The sequence below is a fragment of the Oryx dammah genome, unplaced genomic scaffold (assembly GCF_014754425.2).
Source record: "Oryx dammah isolate SB20612 unplaced genomic scaffold, SCBI_Odam_1.1 HiC_scaffold_5, whole genome shotgun sequence".
Taxonomy (NCBI): domain Eukaryota; kingdom Metazoa; phylum Chordata; class Mammalia; order Artiodactyla; family Bovidae; genus Oryx; species Oryx dammah.
Genome location: NW_024070189.1, coordinates 61,505,286 through 61,524,720, shown reverse-complemented (window position 1 = coordinate 61,524,720; position 19,435 = coordinate 61,505,286). Strand labels below are relative to the sequence as shown.

The 19,435-nt window shown below is 43.7% G+C and overlaps 1 protein-coding gene and 1 pseudogene across 2 annotated transcripts in view; both read right to left on the bottom strand.

Annotated features, from left to right (window-relative positions):
* The window catches only part of SPOCK1 (SPARC (osteonectin), cwcv and kazal like domains proteoglycan 1), a 588,532-nt gene that overhangs the window by 111,459 nt on the left and 457,638 nt on the right, over positions 1-19,435 (bottom strand). For both annotated transcript variants that reach the window (XM_040240033.1, XM_040240034.1), the window contains one exon: positions 18,044-18,158. In XM_040240033.1, coding sequence (XP_040095967.1) covers positions 18,044-18,158 — 115 coding nt within the window. The remainder of the gene's footprint in view (positions 1-18,043; positions 18,159-19,435) is intronic.
* On the bottom strand, positions 1,831-2,653 carry LOC120863626 (annotated as a pseudogene).

Here is a 19,435-nt window from a genome sequence, read left to right as displayed (position 1 = left end):
AGAAAACTGGCTATTTAAAAAAGGAAAAAAAAATACCCCTATGGTTCCATTTCTCACAGTATAGCTCAGAGTAAGTATTAGATTGATTAAAATAGTATTTTTCCCAACTACTGGTCACAATGCATGTATGGGTGATGAATATAAATTTCTAAAATATGAAGTATAATGGCAGAGAATAGAAAATGGCACATTTTATACAGAATATGAGTGGATATTGCTTGATGGAAGCTTTAAGCACTGGATTACAATAAAAACTATTTTCCTTGTTTGAATGCCACTGGCCTAATGCATCAAATATGAAAAATTCAACCCATAAAAGAACAAAATGGAAACCCAGGTGAAATTTTATCTGGCCCGAGTTGGGAGATTTCTAAATGTACATCAAAAGCAGAAACTCCAACAGCAAAAAAGAAAAATGATGGACCTATCTGGACAAAAACATCAAAATCTTAGCCTATGAGAAAACACCATTAAAGGCAAGCAACAATTTTTTAAAAATGTGATTTATACCCTTTATATGTAAAAGAACTGCCTTATAATTTATTGGGAAAAGTACTGTGAAAGGGAAAGAATAGCATATATGAGACAATTCATAAAAAGAATCACAAATATTTTCATATATACATATATATATGTATATGAAAAATATATCAGTTCAGTCGCTCAATCGTCTCTGACTCTTTGCGACCCCCTGGACTGCAGTACGCCAGGCTTCCCTGTCCATCACCAACTCCCAGAGCTTGCTCAGACTCATGTCCATTGAGTTGGTGATGCCATCCAACTATCTCATCCTCTGTTGTCCCCTTCTCCTCCTGCCTTCAATGCTTCCTGGCATCAGGGTCTTTTCTAATGAGTCAGTACTTCGTGAAGTACACAGAAGCTCTGGTACTCTGCTCATGTATATATATAAAAAAACTGCTAAATGCACTATAGTCAAGCAAAAAAAAAAAAAATCAGACTTGGACAGAGCCAGATAATGGTCTCCCAGGATCCATTTTTCTGCTTTTCTTTAGTAATAAGAACTCTGATCTGTAGTTTTCCATCTTAAAACTCCATATTTCCCAGCATCTAGGTAGATCATGACACTTCATTCAAACTAAAGTCAGACCAAGTCAGCCATTGAGATGTAAGGTGAATTATATCCAAATTCACAGGGGTCTGCTTGAAGGAAAGTCCTGTGCCCTCCTTTGCTCCTTCCTTTTTTGCTGTTGAGTGGACTACAGATGGCAATGGCTGGAGCTCTAGCAAGACCAGAGCTAGACCATAAAGAGCTCTAGCTGGACCATGAAGTTGTCCCAAGGTCATCAGAGTAATAAAATGAAAAGGTACTTGATAACTGAGATGTTCCATACTAGCCCTGGACTTCCTACCACTTGACTTTCTTTATATGAAAAATAATGCACTTTTGCTTAAACCACTGTTATTTGAGCACTGGAGTGTTGATTATGCACCACTAAGCCAAGTCCTAACTAATAAAATACCTTTAAAAAAACTCACAAAATAGGAAAATTCTTTAAAAATTACAGTATCCAAAGTTGATAAGTGTCTTCTTTTTTTTTTTTTTTTCCAAGGATACATGTGCTTTATTGCTTACGCTGCACGTTCAAGTGAATACAGTAAACCCCCTTTAAAAAGTAAGGCACGTGAGTGGCCTTCTGTGCATGTCCAATATTATTTAAAGTTCCTTTTGGCTAATAACGTATTTCCACTCCAGAACTAGAGCTATCTGAAAAAGCACATGATAAGTTTTTTGCAAGCAGAATACCTGAAACATTGTTATATGTTACCTCATGGCACAATTAAACAGCCTCCTATCAAACGTCTGTATCGGAGGAAAGATATAACTATTGTTACAACTGGGAAACGTTAACTAGCTTATCCACATATATACAGTTGGATCCCCAGATAGTAGTTATACAAAATCTAAAGAAAGAGCAGTGTCAACTGCACTGGTGCTTGTTCCATCGAAGGTAAGAGATTTGGCATTTTCAGTCTTTTTTTCCGTAAGTCATGCTGGTATTTGCAGAAAGGCAGGGTCATACGATGCTGAAGACCATGGACAGATACTGTTCATATGACACTTGGATCCAGCCGTCCTGGTCTGTGTCGTAGCGTCTGAATATATCTGTCAACCTCTGCAGCACGGTGCAGCCCTGGATGAAGTCGTCGAAGGCGATCTGCCCCGTCGGTGGAACTTCCGAATGAGGATGTCGTGAAACTGATCAGAGAGCCGGTACCCGAAACCTGAGAGGGCTTGCTTGAGCTCGTTCTTGTCGATCATGCCCGAGTTGTCCCTGTCATATGTACGGAAGACGTTCTGCCAGTCCGCGATGTACTTCCAGACGCCAGTGAACTCACTGAAGTTCACGCCGGCCTTGTTCTCTCTGTCAAACATGGATATGATCGATCGGACAGTCACTGGGTTAAATGGAGTCCAGGTGCCATTGGACAGTGCTTGCTGAAGCTCGTTGTCAGATATCACACCGCTCCTGTCCTTATCAACCCTCTAGAAGACGTTCCACAGGAAGCTCTGGTCCGGCAGCGCGGCGCCCGCGGCAGGGCCGGCGCTGGGGCCCGGGCGGTACGGGTAGGCAGCCATGGGCCGAGGCGCAGCGGGGTGGAGATGCCGCTGAGGGGCGGCCGGGAAGCGGGCGGTGTCCGATAAGTGTCTTCTAAATAGGCATTTTCATACACTGTTTATGGTATATGTTTTCTGGAAGAAATTCTGCTGGTATGTGACAAAAGACTTACAGTATGCATATCATTTTACCCAGAAATTCTACTGCTGGGGCTGTATCTTATGAAAATAATTAACATATGCACAAAATTAATACCTAATGATGTTCATAAAAGCAGTATTTATAATAATGAAAAATCAGAGAAAAGCTAAGTGCTCAATAGAGGATTAGAAATTACAGAGAATTTATAAAATTAGATACCAGGCAGCAACTAAAAATCAAGTTTTAAAAAGAATAATTGATGATATGAGAATATTATTAAGTAGCATTAAGCTAATATAATGATTTAAAAGTAGTATGTGATTATACTCAGACTGGGAGACTACAGGTAATTTTAAACTTTCTACCTGGATTTTTTAATAATTTTTTTAATGTTCTGTAACAAACATGTGAAACTTCTATAGTTTTTTTAAAATGCTTCTTAAAAATGTACATGTGTCTACTGCTTTTCCCACATACCTATCTTTTCCAGTTTGACAGTTCCTTCTTCTCACCCTCATGTACACTGTGTTCTAGACCAATTACTCCTCGCTCATTGGTATCATGAAATATCCTTTCTGCTCCCTCCTCAGAAATCTATGCAAGAGATTCAGAACACCCATACCCCTATACTCACAGGTCAGATGCTCCCACACCAGACCAATTCAAGCTCCTGTGTCTGGTTCTGGGAACGATATGCTCTCCTGACACACTGAGTGATGCTCCCGAGATCAACTCAGACTTCCTCTTCCCTAGATACCAAGATACCATTGGATCTGACTTCTTGGGAGCGCCTGACTTCATACAGCAGCATGATCCATCTCTAAGCAAATGATCTTTAAAGGGAAGGTGCTCTGTGTCGACTAGAAAAATGTGTTTAGCTGCAAAGAATAGAAAGCTTGATGAACAGTGACATAAACCCTTTGGGGTTTACCTTGTAACATCAGGTAGGAGAGAGGCAGTCATGACTTTTACTCAGGGGGATGAAGTTTCTTTCAACACCCCTGTCCAGTCATCCTTAGTGGGAACCCTCATTGTTATAAAATGGTTGCTATAGGTCCACTCTAACCTGTGATTTTCATGAAAGCCATAGCTTTCTCAGAAATCTCCAGAAAGCTTGACTTGCATTTCACTGATCAGGACTGACTCACTGGGCCACACCCCCAGCTGGAAGAGAAACTGGGAAACTAAAGATGTTGTCATGCACATTCTTCCTCAAAGAAAACCAGAATTGAACAGGGATGAGACCAACAACTAACAGTGCCTGCTAGTGTTGTCAAGACTGATTTTAGGATGCAGAGGTCTTTCAGAAGACAGTGTACTAGCAAACCACACAAAGAGCAGACCAGGTTACTTGTGTGTATTACCAAAAGAAAGAAGGAAAATATATATTCATCAAGCATCCTTCAGAACCAGCAGCTTTCACAATTATCTTATTAAATTCATTTCATTCTTATAATAATCTTTCGAGACAGATCTGTATTCTCTTTTTGCTTTTTTTCAGATGTGGAGCCTGACACTTAGAGAAGCAGCTTGCCCAAAGCCACACAACTAAGGAGTTTGGGGGCTGAATTTCAATCGCACAATTAGTTGTCTGATTCCCCAGCCAATGTGCCTGCTAGAATATAATACTGGCCTCTTGGCAAGCCCCATAATATGTATCTGGAGAGTGAATGAGGGGAGTTATAGATGTATTTGCATCAAAACTGGAAGAGACACACAGTTAGAGACCCATAGGAGGTAAGATGGAGAGAACTCTTCAATGCGCAATAGGTATGCTAGTGACCTTGACTGTGATCTCTCCTTTAACTGCTGCTCATGGACAAGGAGACAACAAACCACGGACACAGGACCCTGAAAGAGCCAAGTACTCAGGATGGTTACCAAAGAAAAAGACTGGGTAAAACAATTCAGACATTTTGGACCCAATCAGAAATCTGAGAGTAAACCGAGAAGGAGGTGTGTCTCTACTATACATAAAAAGAGTAACAACTCAGAACAGAAGGAAGGAGGAAGGCACCAAACTGAACCTGGATATTTATGTATTTAAACACTGCTGTAATTATTATAACTATATAAGAGGTATGCTACAAATTTATATTTATACTTAGTCATGTCCACTCATGCAATAGACCCTATGCTAGGGATATAAAGACAAGTAAAACAGATAAAACTCTTGCTTTCAAGGTGATGATGATCTAGTGGATAGATGATATTTCAGTTAGGTTAGTTTCCTTGTCTCAACCACATGAGGTAAAGTCTAGCTCTTCTGACCACTAGGACTACAACACAGGTCAAAATTCTAACTAAGCACTCAGGAAAGAATAGAAGAGCCTTTGGAGTCCCAGACATATAAACCCAACTTCATAAAGAGATGGGAAACAGCCCAGCCAGAGACAACTGATACCCTGGGACAGAAGTGAGCCCTCTATATAGACACTCAAATAACAAGTTATTGATATGTTGGGTGTTGATTTCTTGTCATCCTGCTTAGGGGAGTTGCAGCATAGAACCTGGGGACAAAAATCAGCATTTAATTAATGCTGGATGGATGGACAGATGGATAGACTCTGGGTGAATGAAGACATACTGCTCACTACCTACAAACTCAATCACTGCCCTCAATTTTAGGAAAAAAAAAAAAAAGAGCTGTCAGAGTATTGCCTTAAGCTTTAAAATTTTAATTTTCATTAGGGCTTAGAAGACTTCAGAAGCAAGGTTCATGAAGTCACAGATCAGTGTTATTCCAGTTCACTACATTTTTCCTTATTCCAGTTCACTACATTTTTCCCAAATAGGCTAGTTTCCTATTAGGTGCAGAGATAATTGGTATTTAATCCAGCTATCTCACAATGGAAATATGCACACATTTTGTACCAGAAGCTCTCAACCCAAATGAGAACAAACTCTACTGTCTCCTTTGCCTAGAAGTGTTCTCTGTGTTCTCATGAGAGCCCATTCCTGAACCAAATGGAAAGTTCTATTCCAGAGAATACTGTACTTCTGTCATCAGGGCAAAAATCATTCTCTTTCTGAGACAACTTGAGACCTCAGGAAGCTAAGTTGAGGAGGCAGGATACAAGCAAAGAGGAGAACTGGATGAACTCAGGCTAGATGATGCTATCTGAACCAAACCAGAGAAACCAGAAACACACATGGTGTTACATTCCAGCCTGAGCTCACGTCCCAGAATGACTGATGCAAGGAAGGCCAGAGATGGGTGTCTCAGAATCGCTGCACCCATATCTCCAACCTAGGGACCTAATTCACCTACAACCCTCAACATCTTCAAGGGCTGCAACAGCCACAAGCTCAAGGATATCAACATACTCTGAAAACCTTAGGAGCCTTATACCTTTCCTCCATGAACTGGTCCTACAGTGATTGAAGGCAGCCCAATATATGCTGCACACTGGCCCACGCATGTGCTAGGCATGGTGCTCACAGTATGGAGCTTCAGGGAAGGCTGGGGCAGAAGATCCAGGTGGCAAGGACAGACTGGCAGGTGCAGAATCACAGGCAGGAGCCTGGCAGCTGACGAGACTCTACAGCAACCATGCTTGTGAGGCATTGGTGGTAGAGTGGCTAGCATAGCTGCCTTCCCCCAGCAGCTACCTCTCAACTCCTGGGGAGGAGAAGTTGGGGAGGGGTTCTGGGAGACATGCAGGTGCCAGGTCCTGGAACCTGGGGCGGGCCTGAAGGAACTGAGCCCCAGACCGGGGTCCAAGTGCAGATCAGGCCACAGGAATAAGGGGACATGACCCCTCTCTCCATGCTACTGTGCGAAGCTCTGACCACCCCCTGGGACTGGCCTGGCTTGGGAGAGTCACCTAAGTGCTAAGATTTGGAGTGATGTAGTCAGGGGTCCAGACCTCTTCAGCCTCAGTAACAACCTCTCAGGGTAGTAGTTCCACAGAATTAGAAGTCCCCATAAAAGGGGCTTTCTCTTTTTTTAATATAAATTTATTTATTTTAATTGGAGGTTAATTAATTTACTATATTGTATTGGTTTTGCCATATATCAACATGAATCTGCCACAGGTATACATGTGTTCCCCATCCCGAACCCCCTGAAAGTCATTCTTTTTGGAATATTACTTGGCTCTGTGCATTGGTACAGGATCACAATTCTAATAAAACTACCTGTCAGCACTAATCTTTAGGTCTTTGACATTCACCTTCTAAATGTGGTTACACAGCATGAGTGCCCCTTTGCCTGAGTGATTTTAGAAGCTGGAGCTAAGCTTAGCATCCCTTACTAGGGCAGAACACAGAGGACTCACTGGGGTGTTACCCTCACCCCACCCCCAACACATGACATGCTAGAAAGAGCCATTCAGGAGATTCAAGCTTGGACAAAGCATAGTCAGGCCAGGGATGCCAAAATAAGTGGATACTCCATAGGATGAAGTTGGGGGCTGGGGGAAACAGGCCCATGCAATTGCCTTCTTGAGATTCTCAGACAGACATGGACTAGAACAGGTCAGCTGCACTGGTTCCTTACACAGAGACTTCTTCATGGTGAAGCCAACTATCAAGGACATGTACTACATGACCCACGAGTGCGTGCATCATTGGGAACTCTGAAAACAGCAATGTTTATATCCTGCGGAACCATGAGCAACCTCATCATCGCCTCGGCCCCAGTGTCCCGGTGCCTCCACCTCCCAGAACTGCCCCCTAAGGCATGCGGAAACTATTTCTTTCATTAGCTCACTCTAGGTCTTCAATGATGAGAAGCACAGGCAGAACTTCTGCTGTGTAAGGAGAGCTACCATCTCTCACCATAAAGTCGCTTCTTTTCAAGTTAGGGGGAGGGACCCTGGGACGAGGAGAGGAACACAAGGTTTCACCCTCATGACAGCACTGTGATTGGAAAACATCTCATAGATCTCTCATCTTTCCTGGTCTCCATAGACTGAGGAGACCTGGCTTGTTTTTTTTGTGGCTACACTCCTAAGCGATCTGAATACCTATTACCATATATTCAAACAACTGCTTATTCTGAGCTTTATCTGGCATCCTTATATGTTCCTCAAGTTAAATAATCAAAGTGACATCCTGCCTCCTTTATGTCTAAGTGCCTTTTGAGTTTTTAAACAGAGAACCAGTATCAAAATGATGATGATAACAGCTGTATTTTTAAATTCTATTTATTTATGTATTTATTTTTGGCTGCATTGGGTCTTCATTGCTGCATGCAAGCTTTCTCTAGTTGCAGTGAGCGGGGGCCATGTTCCAGTTGCAATGTGCAGGCATCTCATGGTGGGGGCTTCTCTTGTTGCAGATCACAAGCTCAAGGGTATACAGGTAGTTGTGGCACACGGGCTCAGTTACTCCGTGGAATATGGGATCTTCCCAGACCAGGAATCGAACCTATGTCTGCTACACTGGTAGTTGGATTCCAAACCACTGGACCACCAGGGAAGTCCAAAGCTACATTTTTTGAATTCCCTATCTATAGTTGAAATTGAGCTCATTGAATTCTCACGATGCCTGTTAGGAAGGTACTGCCCTTCGTTTGCTCACTCCTCTCTGCAAGGCCCAGGTGCCCACTACAACCCTTGGCTCTAGAAAGGACAAGGACTACTGAGATTTTATGAAGCAGCTGGCTTGGTAGCGGGGCAGCCACTTACTCTCTTTCGATTATAATTTCAATTTACTTTTGTATTGTAATGCCGTCTTTTCTTCTCACAGCAATAGATAGCAGGGCAACGGAAGAACAGTCGACTTGAGGACAGATTACAAACGAATTTTTATCTTTAAGAAGCTAGGTCAGAAACTTGTGGCTATCAGAAAGCGTAGTGCTGTGGTGAGGAATGAGCCCACGCCAGGGTTTTGATAAACTTCAGAGAGCGAAGTGTGCTTGCAGAAAGAAAGAAGAGAAAATGAGCGAGGACATTGATTCTCTCACCTTGGAGAAATCTCATCAGAGAGGGCCATGGTATCAGTGACAGAGTGCATTCTCTGAGCACTGAAAGCATGGGGAAATTTACTTTAAAATGCCTGAATGTACTTTTTTTTTTTCTTTTTCCATAGGAAGTCTTCCCTTTCAATGGACATTCAATTTAGGTTAAGAACACAGTATAATGTGAGAAGAGCACATGTACTAGAAAAGACTTCAAGTTCCTGTTCTTTCATTTATTGGCTGGGTGGCCCTAGGCAAGGTACCAAAAGGTTCCAAATTCCAAACTTTCTCACCAGCAACAGAGAGGGCTTTGTTTGGTTGCTGGAAAAATTAAACATACACACCAAGGGTTTAATATACATATTAAGCACCGTCTACAGATGATTTCTTACCACAGTAAATCTCTTTTTGCCATTTTATACATTATAATCTATGGTACATCTATATAATAGACAACATTTTCAGAGGAATGGAATGGAAACATACTCCTTTATTCTTGCCTGGAGAATTCCATGGACAGGGGAGCCTGGCAGGCCACAGTCCATGGAACCGCAAAGACTCAGAAATGACTGAGCAACTAATACTTTCACTTTATCAGAAGAATGAGACGAAGTCAACATTTGACAAATAATTGTTGAGAATCCAGAAAAAAAGCCCTCATGTAAATTCCATTCTAGTTGAGCAAGTCAGACAATCAACAGAATAAACATATTATCTAATATATTGGATGGTGATAATTGTTTTGTAGAAAAATAAAGGAGAGGGGACTTCCCTGGTCATCCGGTGGCTAAGACTCCATGCTCCCAATTCAGGGGGCCCAGGTTCAATCCCTGGTGAGGGAACTAGATCCCTGGTGAGGGAACTAGATCCCACATGCCTCAACTAAGAGTTCGAATGCTGCAACTAAAGATCCTGCATGCTGCAATGAGGACTGAAGACCCTACATGCCACGACTAAGACCCAGCACAGCCAAATAATAAATAAATGCATAAAAATAAATATCCAAAAAAGAAGAAAAATAAAGGAGGAAAGAGAGAGGGAAGTGCTGAGGAGGCAGTGTTTGTGCAGAGACTGAAGGGGGGCTGGTGAAGGGAGGTGTGTAGATGTCTGGGAAGAATGTCCAGGCTGAGGCAGGAGTGAAATGGCACATCTGAGGGACCCACTGGGACCTGAGCAGGGACTCGATCATGCTGGGCCTTGCAGGTCACTGGAAGTATTTTCTCTTTTCTTCTTAACAAGATAGGAAGTCAGTGGCATGTCCTGAACAGGAAATTATACAATATGACTTCCATTTTGCAGAATGTTTCACTCCTAGTTCAAAAGGGAGTGTAGGGGCCAGGAAATCAACTCAGAAGCTACTGAAATAAAACATGAGGATGTTTGGGACCACTAGGGCAGTAACCATGGAGGTGGTAAGAGGTACTTATATTCGAAAATCTACTTGAAAGCAGACTCAAATGATGATATTATGTGGCATGTAGGAGAAAGAAGCTTTGGTTTTTGGTTTTGCTTCAGCAGATTGAACTACGGAGATGACAGTAATCAAGGTGGCAAGCACAATACAGGAGGAAGGGACAGATACAGCAGAGACTGGGAGTCTCATTTTGGACATGTTAAGTCTGGTATGCTTAGGAGCATCCAAGCAGAAATGCAGAGCAGTCATCACACAGTTAAGTCTGGAGTTCAAGGGAGCAGAGTTGGCAGACTGGCTGGAGAGAGAGGGGTGGTGGAGAGGGCCTTGGGCAGGAGGAGAGAGAGAGATGTGACCTTCCATGAAAACATATCTATGATACACACAAAAAAAGGCAAGGCACAAAACGTGTAGAATATGCTTCAACCTAAAGGGGCTTCCTTGGTGGCTCAGTGGTAAAGGACCCGCCTGCCAATGCAGGATACCTGGGTTCAATCCCTGGGTCCACAAGATCCCCTGTAGAAGGAACTGGCAACCCACTCCAGTATCTTGCCTGGGAAATCCCATGGTCAGAGGAGCCTGGTGGGCTACAAGCCAAGGGATTGCAAAAGACTTGGACATGACGCAGTGACTTAATAACAACAACAACAAACAGTCTTAAAAGTATATTGCTGCTGCTAAGTCACTTCAGTCGTGTCCGACTCTATGCGACCCCATGGATGGCAGCCCACTAGGCTCCCCCGTCCCTGGGATTCTCCAGGCAAGAACACTGGAGTGGGTTGCCATTTCCTTCTCCAATGCATGAAAGTGAAAAGTGAAAGTGAAGTCGCTCAGTCGTATCCAACTCTTAGCGACCCCAAGGACTGCAGTCTACCAGGCTCCTCTATCCATGGGATTTTCCAGGCAAGGGTACTGGAGTGGGGTGCCATTGTATATTAGATGTTTACAAAACAAACATCTTTATGTTTCCAAAAAAATATTCAAAGGCTATGAAGAGAAAGCTAATAGAACTGGGAATATGGGCCACTTTTGCCATAATATTTGGATTTTATATAAGAATGGGTATTAATTTATAAATAAAAAATAATGGCAGGAGAGAGCTGTCTGAGTGAACTTTCAAAGACATTAATTTCTAGCACAAGCCTCTATCTCCTTCTCTGGACTCTGGCTATGACTTTGGCCACCCTGCCCCAGTCTACCCTCTTGTGTCTCTTTGCCTGCAGCCTTCCCCCAGTCAGTTGTGACCAAGAAAGCTTCAGAATAGCCAGGAGAACCTGTGGTATACTTTCCCAGAGCCAAACTCACAGAAGAAGAATCTGAGTTCAAAGTCAAAGTCGGTATTTACCTCCAGAGTCCTGACAAGTGCGTTTTTATTCTTGGATGCAGTTGCCAATTTCATTCTCAAGCTTCTTTTTGTTTTTTTCTTTTCTTTTTTTTTTTTTTAAAGGTCATGGCATTTATAATAACAAGGCTCTAAAAATTAAATGTACCTTTACATGTTTAATTTCTGGCCATAATATGGTACTGAATAATAAGTGAGCGGACTTGAATGGCTATGGAAAAGGTTAACAGAAACTACTTTTAAACTGCCAGTTTGCAAGCCTGGGGCCTTCACCCTGTTACACAATAGGCATTAAAGAAAAATGTTCTTCCCTGGATGCAAAGATAAATCTTCATTTTGCTGGGAGCCTCAGCAGCAGGATGCTTTTAGGATTTTTCCATTGAGACATCACAGCGAGGAAGAACTCTTCATCCTGTCTCTTTGGCACCACCTCCTGTTCCCGTTTAAACACATTTCCTCAACTTGACTTGTGATAAGTAATGGAATTAGACAGCCGCCTGTCAACCCAGGACTTTTTTTCCCCCCAGAATCCAGCCCTTGGGTTGAAATCACCATTTGAGAAGAGAAAAATCATTGTAGACTATTTTTCTACTGTTTCAAAATAGCTCAGCTGGAGGGAAGTTGTTATTTCCTCTTTAGCATGCCATGCGGGAAGGATCTGTGGAACCAAACATGGCCCCACGCTGCCCCCAACCCCCCAGCAAGGTCAGGCCAGGAAACGCTGACAGCCTCACAGCCTTCTCCAGAACTCCTTGAGGCCAACTAGCTGGACCCACATCCTCGTTCCAAAAGCTAACCTAGTTTGGTGATACCGAATTCTCTAAATTTTAGTGTGTCTGTAAAGCTTTTGCAATCTAAAAAAATGGTACCGGTGAACCTATCTGCAGGGCAGGAACAGTGATGCATAAATCGAGAATGGACTTGTGGACACAGATGAGGAAAGAGAGGGTGGGGTGAACTGAGAGAGTAACACTAACATAAACACACTACCATGTGCAAAATAGACAGCTGATGGGAAGCTGCTGAATGGCACAGGGGGCTCAGCTCAGTGCTCCGTGTGACCTAGAGGGGTGAAACGAGTTGGGGCGGGGGTGAAAGAGAGGTTCAAGAGGAAGGGGACATATATACGCTTACAGCTGATTCACACTGTTGTATAGCAAAAACTAACACAACATTTTTAAGCAATTATATTCCAATTAGAAAACAACATAGAGAAAAATTAAAAACAGAAATAGCTAACCTGTGACAACAGACGCAAAGAAGGGGCTGGCTTTAGAGATGGTGCTATTTTCTCAACTTCCTCCTCCAAAGGTTGGGGATGGGGTGGGAGAGAGTCTACAGGATGCCTTCCAAACCTGGCTGCTTGTGGGAACGCAGTGACGTTCTTTGCCTGATGGTTCACACTTCAAGATTCATGCAAGTGACATCAGACCCCAGAGAAATAACTAACTCCTGCCAAATACAGCTATAGACCCTGAATCGTCTTCAGGCTGAGGACGTGGCTAGCTGTTACCGAAGGGAGTACACATGGTGGGGGGCCAGGGGAGGAAAGAGGCCCAGCCCATGAGGGAAGAGGCTCAGACTGACCCTACCCACACCTGCCCACCATCTGAGCTGAGGAGAGATGCTTTCTCTCTGGAGAACCCCAGTTTCCTCACAGAGTAAATGGAAACTGAACGATGGCTTGCCGGTGCCAAAACTCTCTTCCTGCCAATGTGATCTAAGGTGGTAAAGCAGAAAAACTGAGTCATTCTAGGGGAGATCGGAAGTTCCCACCCACTCGGCTTTCCACTGTCCCTGTGTGGAAACCTGAGGCACCTTTGAGGAACACCAGGGTCCCCTCAACATGGTGTGAAGGAAGTTAGGGGAGATCTTTCCTGACCGGATACCTGCAACTATGAAATGTTCATCTCAGCCAGGAGGGAGCTCAGAGTCCCTCCTCCAGAGAGAACAAGGCTATGGAGCTGAGGTGGGGAGAAAGGGCTATCTCCGTGTGGAGGGGAGGGATGGAGTCAGGGCGGCGACAGGAGCAGACGTGGAAGGGGGCTAGTGAGAGGCAACTTCCTAGCTGGGCCGGCTGTTGGGTGCCAGAAAATACTGATAGCATGTAGGGCCCTGTGGAGCTCCTGGGCACAGGTCTTTCTGTGTCTCCTATTTCTTTGATTATAGGAAGCAGCCTTCATTCAGCCTCCATAACCTTCCCTGAGGTCCAGTGGGCAGATTCAAGCAGCAAAGTTAATTAGACAGGAGGTGATGCAAGACCAGGGAGAAACAGTCAAGAGCAACCTTGGGGCAAGGTCCTGTTTCCTCATCAATGGGTAGACAAAATCTATCAAGCTGTTGTGCAGATACTGAAACCCCCTCCAAGTAGGAGAAGTTGACAGTTAACGATGGTATGCTGCCCACAACCACGGAGACCCCAGGCCAGTTGGACCTGAAGGTTGATGATGCTGACTCCTACTTATCCCACCACCAACCCATCAAAGAATGTCCATGAGCTGATCATGCCCTTTTTGAACAATTAATATAAAACTTCTCACTATCTTCTTCCAGTTGGGATACACCGTTTTGAGGGTATTAGCCAGCTGTACCCCGTCTGCCTGGCAAAGCAATAAAGCTATTATTTTCTACTTCACCCAAAACTCTGTCTCCAAGATTCGATTTGGCACCCATGTACAGAGAAGCTGAGCTTTCGGCATTAATACCAGAAAAGATAGGGGAAGGATCTTTCCTGAGAAACTCCTAGAGATGGTACAGAAACCCAGGCTTAATGTGTGGATTTCAATCTCATATCCCTCTTTTTAATGTTTCCCTTCCTTTGGACAATCATTACTCTATACTCCTGAGGTTGGTTTGGCATCATAGAGATGAGAGATAAAGCAATTAAGTAACTTGTCCAAGGCCATAAGGCAACTGAGAGATGTGAGAGGAAATATTTAGAGGTAGTGAATGATAACTCCACCTTCTACCATCCCCTCAGGGGCCACATCAAAGAAAAGATGCCAGAAAAAAAACAAAGAGAGAACACAAAGCTCAACAATTTGTCTTTGATTTCCTAAAAATATTCTTGAAACCAAATCTGATCAGACAAGACACTTTTGACTCACAAGAACTGGGTTTGCTGTAATTCAAACAGCCAAACGCTGGAAGAAGCACAGCAAGATCAGAAAGAGAGTGAGTGAGATCCTGGCCTCGCAAACCTTGGATGTTTACACCCAGTACTGGTCCCAAGTACTGGGGCTGCAAGAGGTCATGTATAGGGAAGGAGAAGCACAGGCAGAGACTGCTGCGTCCCCAGGAAAGTTCTGCCCACCACAGCACTTTCCTGCCTCCAAAGTCACCTCTGGGTCCTAGGCAGGAAGAGGTGATCCTAAAACCCTTGGGAGCTGGAGCTCCACAACAAAGAGCACCTGTGTCTTGCTACTAATGAAGCCCATTCTGAAACCAGTCTTGTAAAGATGTCCTCTGTGTGGAAGAGAAATGGTTGCCAGGCAGATTCGAGGAGAGATGGCTTGAGAGAACAAACCCATCACAGGCTTTCTTGACATCAGAATGTCATAGAAGGACATCCTCAAGCTTTGCTGTGGCCCTGAAAGGGGCCAAGGAGGGGTGGTGAGAGGATGAGTGAGCCAAAAAGTGTAGGACTTAGAAGAAAGAGGACTCAGTGTGACCTGAATGAGCACGTGTAGCAGAGGTCACAGAGAAGGTCTCAGAACATCTCTCCTTGGCTGCACTGAGGGTGAGCATGGCTGGACAACTAATTAAAAATAACAAAACCCCAGAGAGGTAGATGCCAAAGAAAGAGACACATCAAGAACCACCTCACACCAATATGGTCACTCATAAGCCCCCATCTCAATCCTACTTTCTAGAGTTTAGATACAATCCCAAATAAATAGAATTTACCTGGAAATGACGACACTAATGTTTATATTACCAGAAGAAACCAGGGTTCAAAACAGAGGGGAGTTTGAAAATAAAGTATCATTAACAACAACAATGTCACATTTTTGATATACCTGTATTTGAGAGATGATGAAATGTCATTTCTGTAATAGGCACAGACACAAGAGTGCTCCCAACACTGTTCAGAGCCACAAAGTGTCTCATGGACAGAGTGGCCTGTGAATGCCACTCTCGCTTCATGCAGCTTCAGAGAGAGGCGGCCGCTAGGTTAAGGAAGGTGGATAGATGGGCATACCCCGCCACCCTCCACCTTGACAGCCAAGTGGCCAAATGAAAGCTGCCCTTCATTTCATCTCTGATCCCTCTTGAGCACCCATTCCCTCTTCTTTATTCCAGTTGCCGCAACCTCAGTTCAGGGCTCACTGCCTGCCGCCTGCCACAAACTACTGTGAGAGCTATGTGGAAAGAATCATCAATGCAAAGAAAAAAGTCAGCCTTCCCTTGGCTGATTCTGCTCCAGGTAGAATATTCTTCATTTAAATGTTTCATTTCACATAATGATCCTGGAGCTCTATCAGTGCCCTCATTGCCCATAATATGCCCTTGTCCCCCAGGGAAACACAGATCAAATCTGTATTAAATAGTTAAGCACCCTATCCTAATAGAGGATTATACTCTCCTTCATTAAAATATTGTTGGATATGTACTAAATTAACTACAGATGTTCTGTCTTATCACCAGTAGGTAGTTTCTACTTTCCTGCATGCTTATATAAAATATTTGCTTTAAGTCACAGCATAAATTGGGTCTCTGACCAAGAAGGGCAATCTCAGAGTCTCAGGGTAAGAACTGTGCCCAGTTAGTACAAGTAACAGATGCCTTTCTTGCTACAGCCTTCAAAGGTGATATTTCTTAGACAATAGCTAGATGATACTAGAGACTGAGAGGGTAGTTCCCAGACTCTGACATCTTCATAAAAGCAAACTGTTGACCCAAGGGTCAGTGGAACAAAAAATAATTATACAAGACTGCAGGAACTAATGAAGGATAGATAATTTTGATCACTGGTTTTAGAATATTGCTGCTATTATTTTTTATGGTTCTCTTTTCTGATAATCATTTAATAAAATTCTTATGCTTTCTTCCTGACCTATTCTCACTATTAACCTAATGGTTACTTTTACAAACATTTTGAAATGAAATACTTTCAAGTGGTAATCTTGTTCTCACCAGCCTCTCAGAATTCTGCTTTTAATGCCAATGCAGTTACTTGCATAGGTTTGATAAGACTTTGTTCCAGTTTTCACTAGTAAGTGACTGAATAAATAAGTGGCACACCCAAGGCCATACCTGGCGAGTCATACTTGAGAACGAATCTCATTTAATCAGGTGTGACAAGCCCACCATGAAGTAACAAGGGTTTTACTTTGTTTAAAGAATCACAAAGCCTTCTCACAGAAAACTACAGGCAAATCACAGAAACGACTTCCTTACATCGGTTTCCTTGTCTCAGAACAGAGGCATAAATAAAAGCAATAAAGAATAGATTTGAAAAAAGAGGTTATGGAGACTTCCTAAGAAAGGTCTTAAGACATCTCCAAACAGAAGTTAATTTTGTGGATTTTGCTGCTTACCACACAGGGCTTTGGGTTTTCTCACCAAAGTTCAAGGAGGCTTGTATAGATCAGTTAACATTTCTTCCTGGAGTTCTATAAATGATCAGGTCAAAACACAATGAGATCAGCTTTTTGGTAACTAAGAGTAATCTACGGAGATGATTTGTGACCCCTGTGTTTCACGGTTTACAGTGTCCTTCCACATCCTGGGTTAAACTTCCCAAAAAACCTTGTAACACAATATTCCCTTGGTTACCATGAACAAATTTACACTTGATCATCTTCATCTCTGCGCCTTGGAGAAGACAAGACAGCTTAGGAAGAGGCAAGTGGATAAACACTCACATCCTATTCACCTTCCTCCATCACAAATAGCTTCAGGCTTTAGAACACACATGTGTGCAGGCATCCGCTCACTCACACACAAATGTCCAACACTGTTCATGGTACAGCCAGCTACAGCTGAGAAAGCCCAGCTCCACAAAAGACAATCTTCTATCTAGGTTTCATTACAGAAGGCTTTTAAGGGACTGAGCCCAGTGGGAAAACATTACTTTCTCCATCAGGAAAACATTTGGATAGGCCTGACATTTCCCGCCCCCTCAGCCATGGAAAGGAAACCACAGCCCCGGGGAATTGGTTCTCCTTCCATTCATTCCTTGGCTCTGTGCCACATGCCCGGTAGAATATATTCATAGAGAAATGCTTTCGCCAGTAGTGGGGGGCCCACTGTTCACCGTCATGACATCTCTGCAGTCTATGTTTTGAAATCTGGCTTTCAGAAGTTCAAAGGATTTAGAGATTAAAGTTCAAGGAAGACCAAGGCACACCCAGGGCAGGCCTGGTCTTAACGCTGAAACCCTGCCCTTCCTACACCATAGCCAATTTGACCTCTAGAAAGAATCTAAGGCATATCTTGGTCCAGAATTATTTTCAAAGACTCCCAGTTCTTTTTCTATCGAATGGAGGTTGAAGGCGGTTCAATTTGGAGTTCCTAAATGAAACCGGAGTACTCTTGCCAAGCACACCCATCTCCCCAGCCCAAACTAGATCGGCTCTGTTAAAGGCCGGGTTCCTGGCGTCTGGGGCAGACCTTGGCCACATCAGGCCACCCAGTGCCCCTTCAGTGCGATGCCCACTCACCGTTCTTTTCTGCCTTCTGTTTTGGCGGCTCGGGCTCTGGGAGACATGGACATGGCCCATCACAGAGGGTGGTGAGACTTCTGCCGGTAGAGCAAGCATGGAACTCCAACTTGCACTGCAAAAGACAGACAGAACAAAGCTGTAAGAACACTGCCAAGGAGACCCCTCCCTCCTCAGCCTCCTTGGGAAGCAGCCAGTGCCCTTCTAAGCACGATTAGGCTCACAGAAGCAGAGACAAAGCAAAGGGAAGTTCATCTCTGTTAAAGGTCTCAATTACAGAATGTTAATCAAGAAATGGCTTTTTATGTTTTCCCAAATGCATAAAATGAATGTCTAAAAACACTGCATGGGGAGGCTTACTTTTAATAAGTGGTAAACTCAACCGTAACTGTCTATGCGAGTGTCAGTATGAAATTTAACATCTGTGGTCCACAAACACGGAGGGCTGAAGGCTGCTCCACCTTGTCCCCTTCCCCCCACCATGGAGGCTCTGCCTGTGTAGCAAGCCTAGACCCACTCAGCTGCTCAGGGAGCAGGGAGGAAGAGTAACAGTCTACTTAGTAAGTCTGGATGCTGTGTGTGAGGCCTAGCCCTTTCCCCTAGGAGCAACTGAGGAGCGATGCTTTTGTTTCAACCATCCAAAACCTACGTTTGACACAGTCTTTTCCCCCACAGGACGCCTGTGGCTGTCTAGCCTAGGAAACATTCACCGTATTCCAGGGTTCAAAATTGGAAGTCCCAAACACATACATTTTCTTGGCAATCCCTTCATCTGTAGCAATGGGAGTATTTTGGCCACTCTCTGCCAGCTGTTTACTCTTAAGTCTCAACTGATTCAGAACAGGCGGCTAGAAGGATATCATTTACAGATGTAGAAGACCACAACAGTTAACAGCATTTTATTGTCTCTACCTTACGGTTTAAGAAAAGGAGACTCAGATGCTAAATAATTTGTGAAAGATCGTGACATTCACAACCCAGGATTTCAAACTCTGACTGACTCCAGGGCCAAGCACTTTAACAGTCCTTGTCACTGAATCTGTCACCTGAAGGGCCCGAGAGAACAGACAGTCTGCACTGCACTCCGTGTGTGGTTAATTATGCAACTGCGCTAGGGGCCTGGGTCTCAATTGTCTAAGGGTTTCCTCCCTTTTCACCTGCAAAATTCTCTAGATCAAGGCAGTATATAATCAGTCTTTGCAAAGGCCCACAGGCCCAGAACCATGTTGGTATTTGCTGCCGGTTCAAAGGAAGGGGAGGTAGGCAGAGGGGACGGAGCTCCCACTGTGCCTGTCGCGCTTATCAGGTGCCGGGGGAATCCTTTAAAGGGAAGAAAAGAGCAGATATGGTCCTTGCCCTTGGAAAACACAAATGCATATCTTTGAAAAGGCC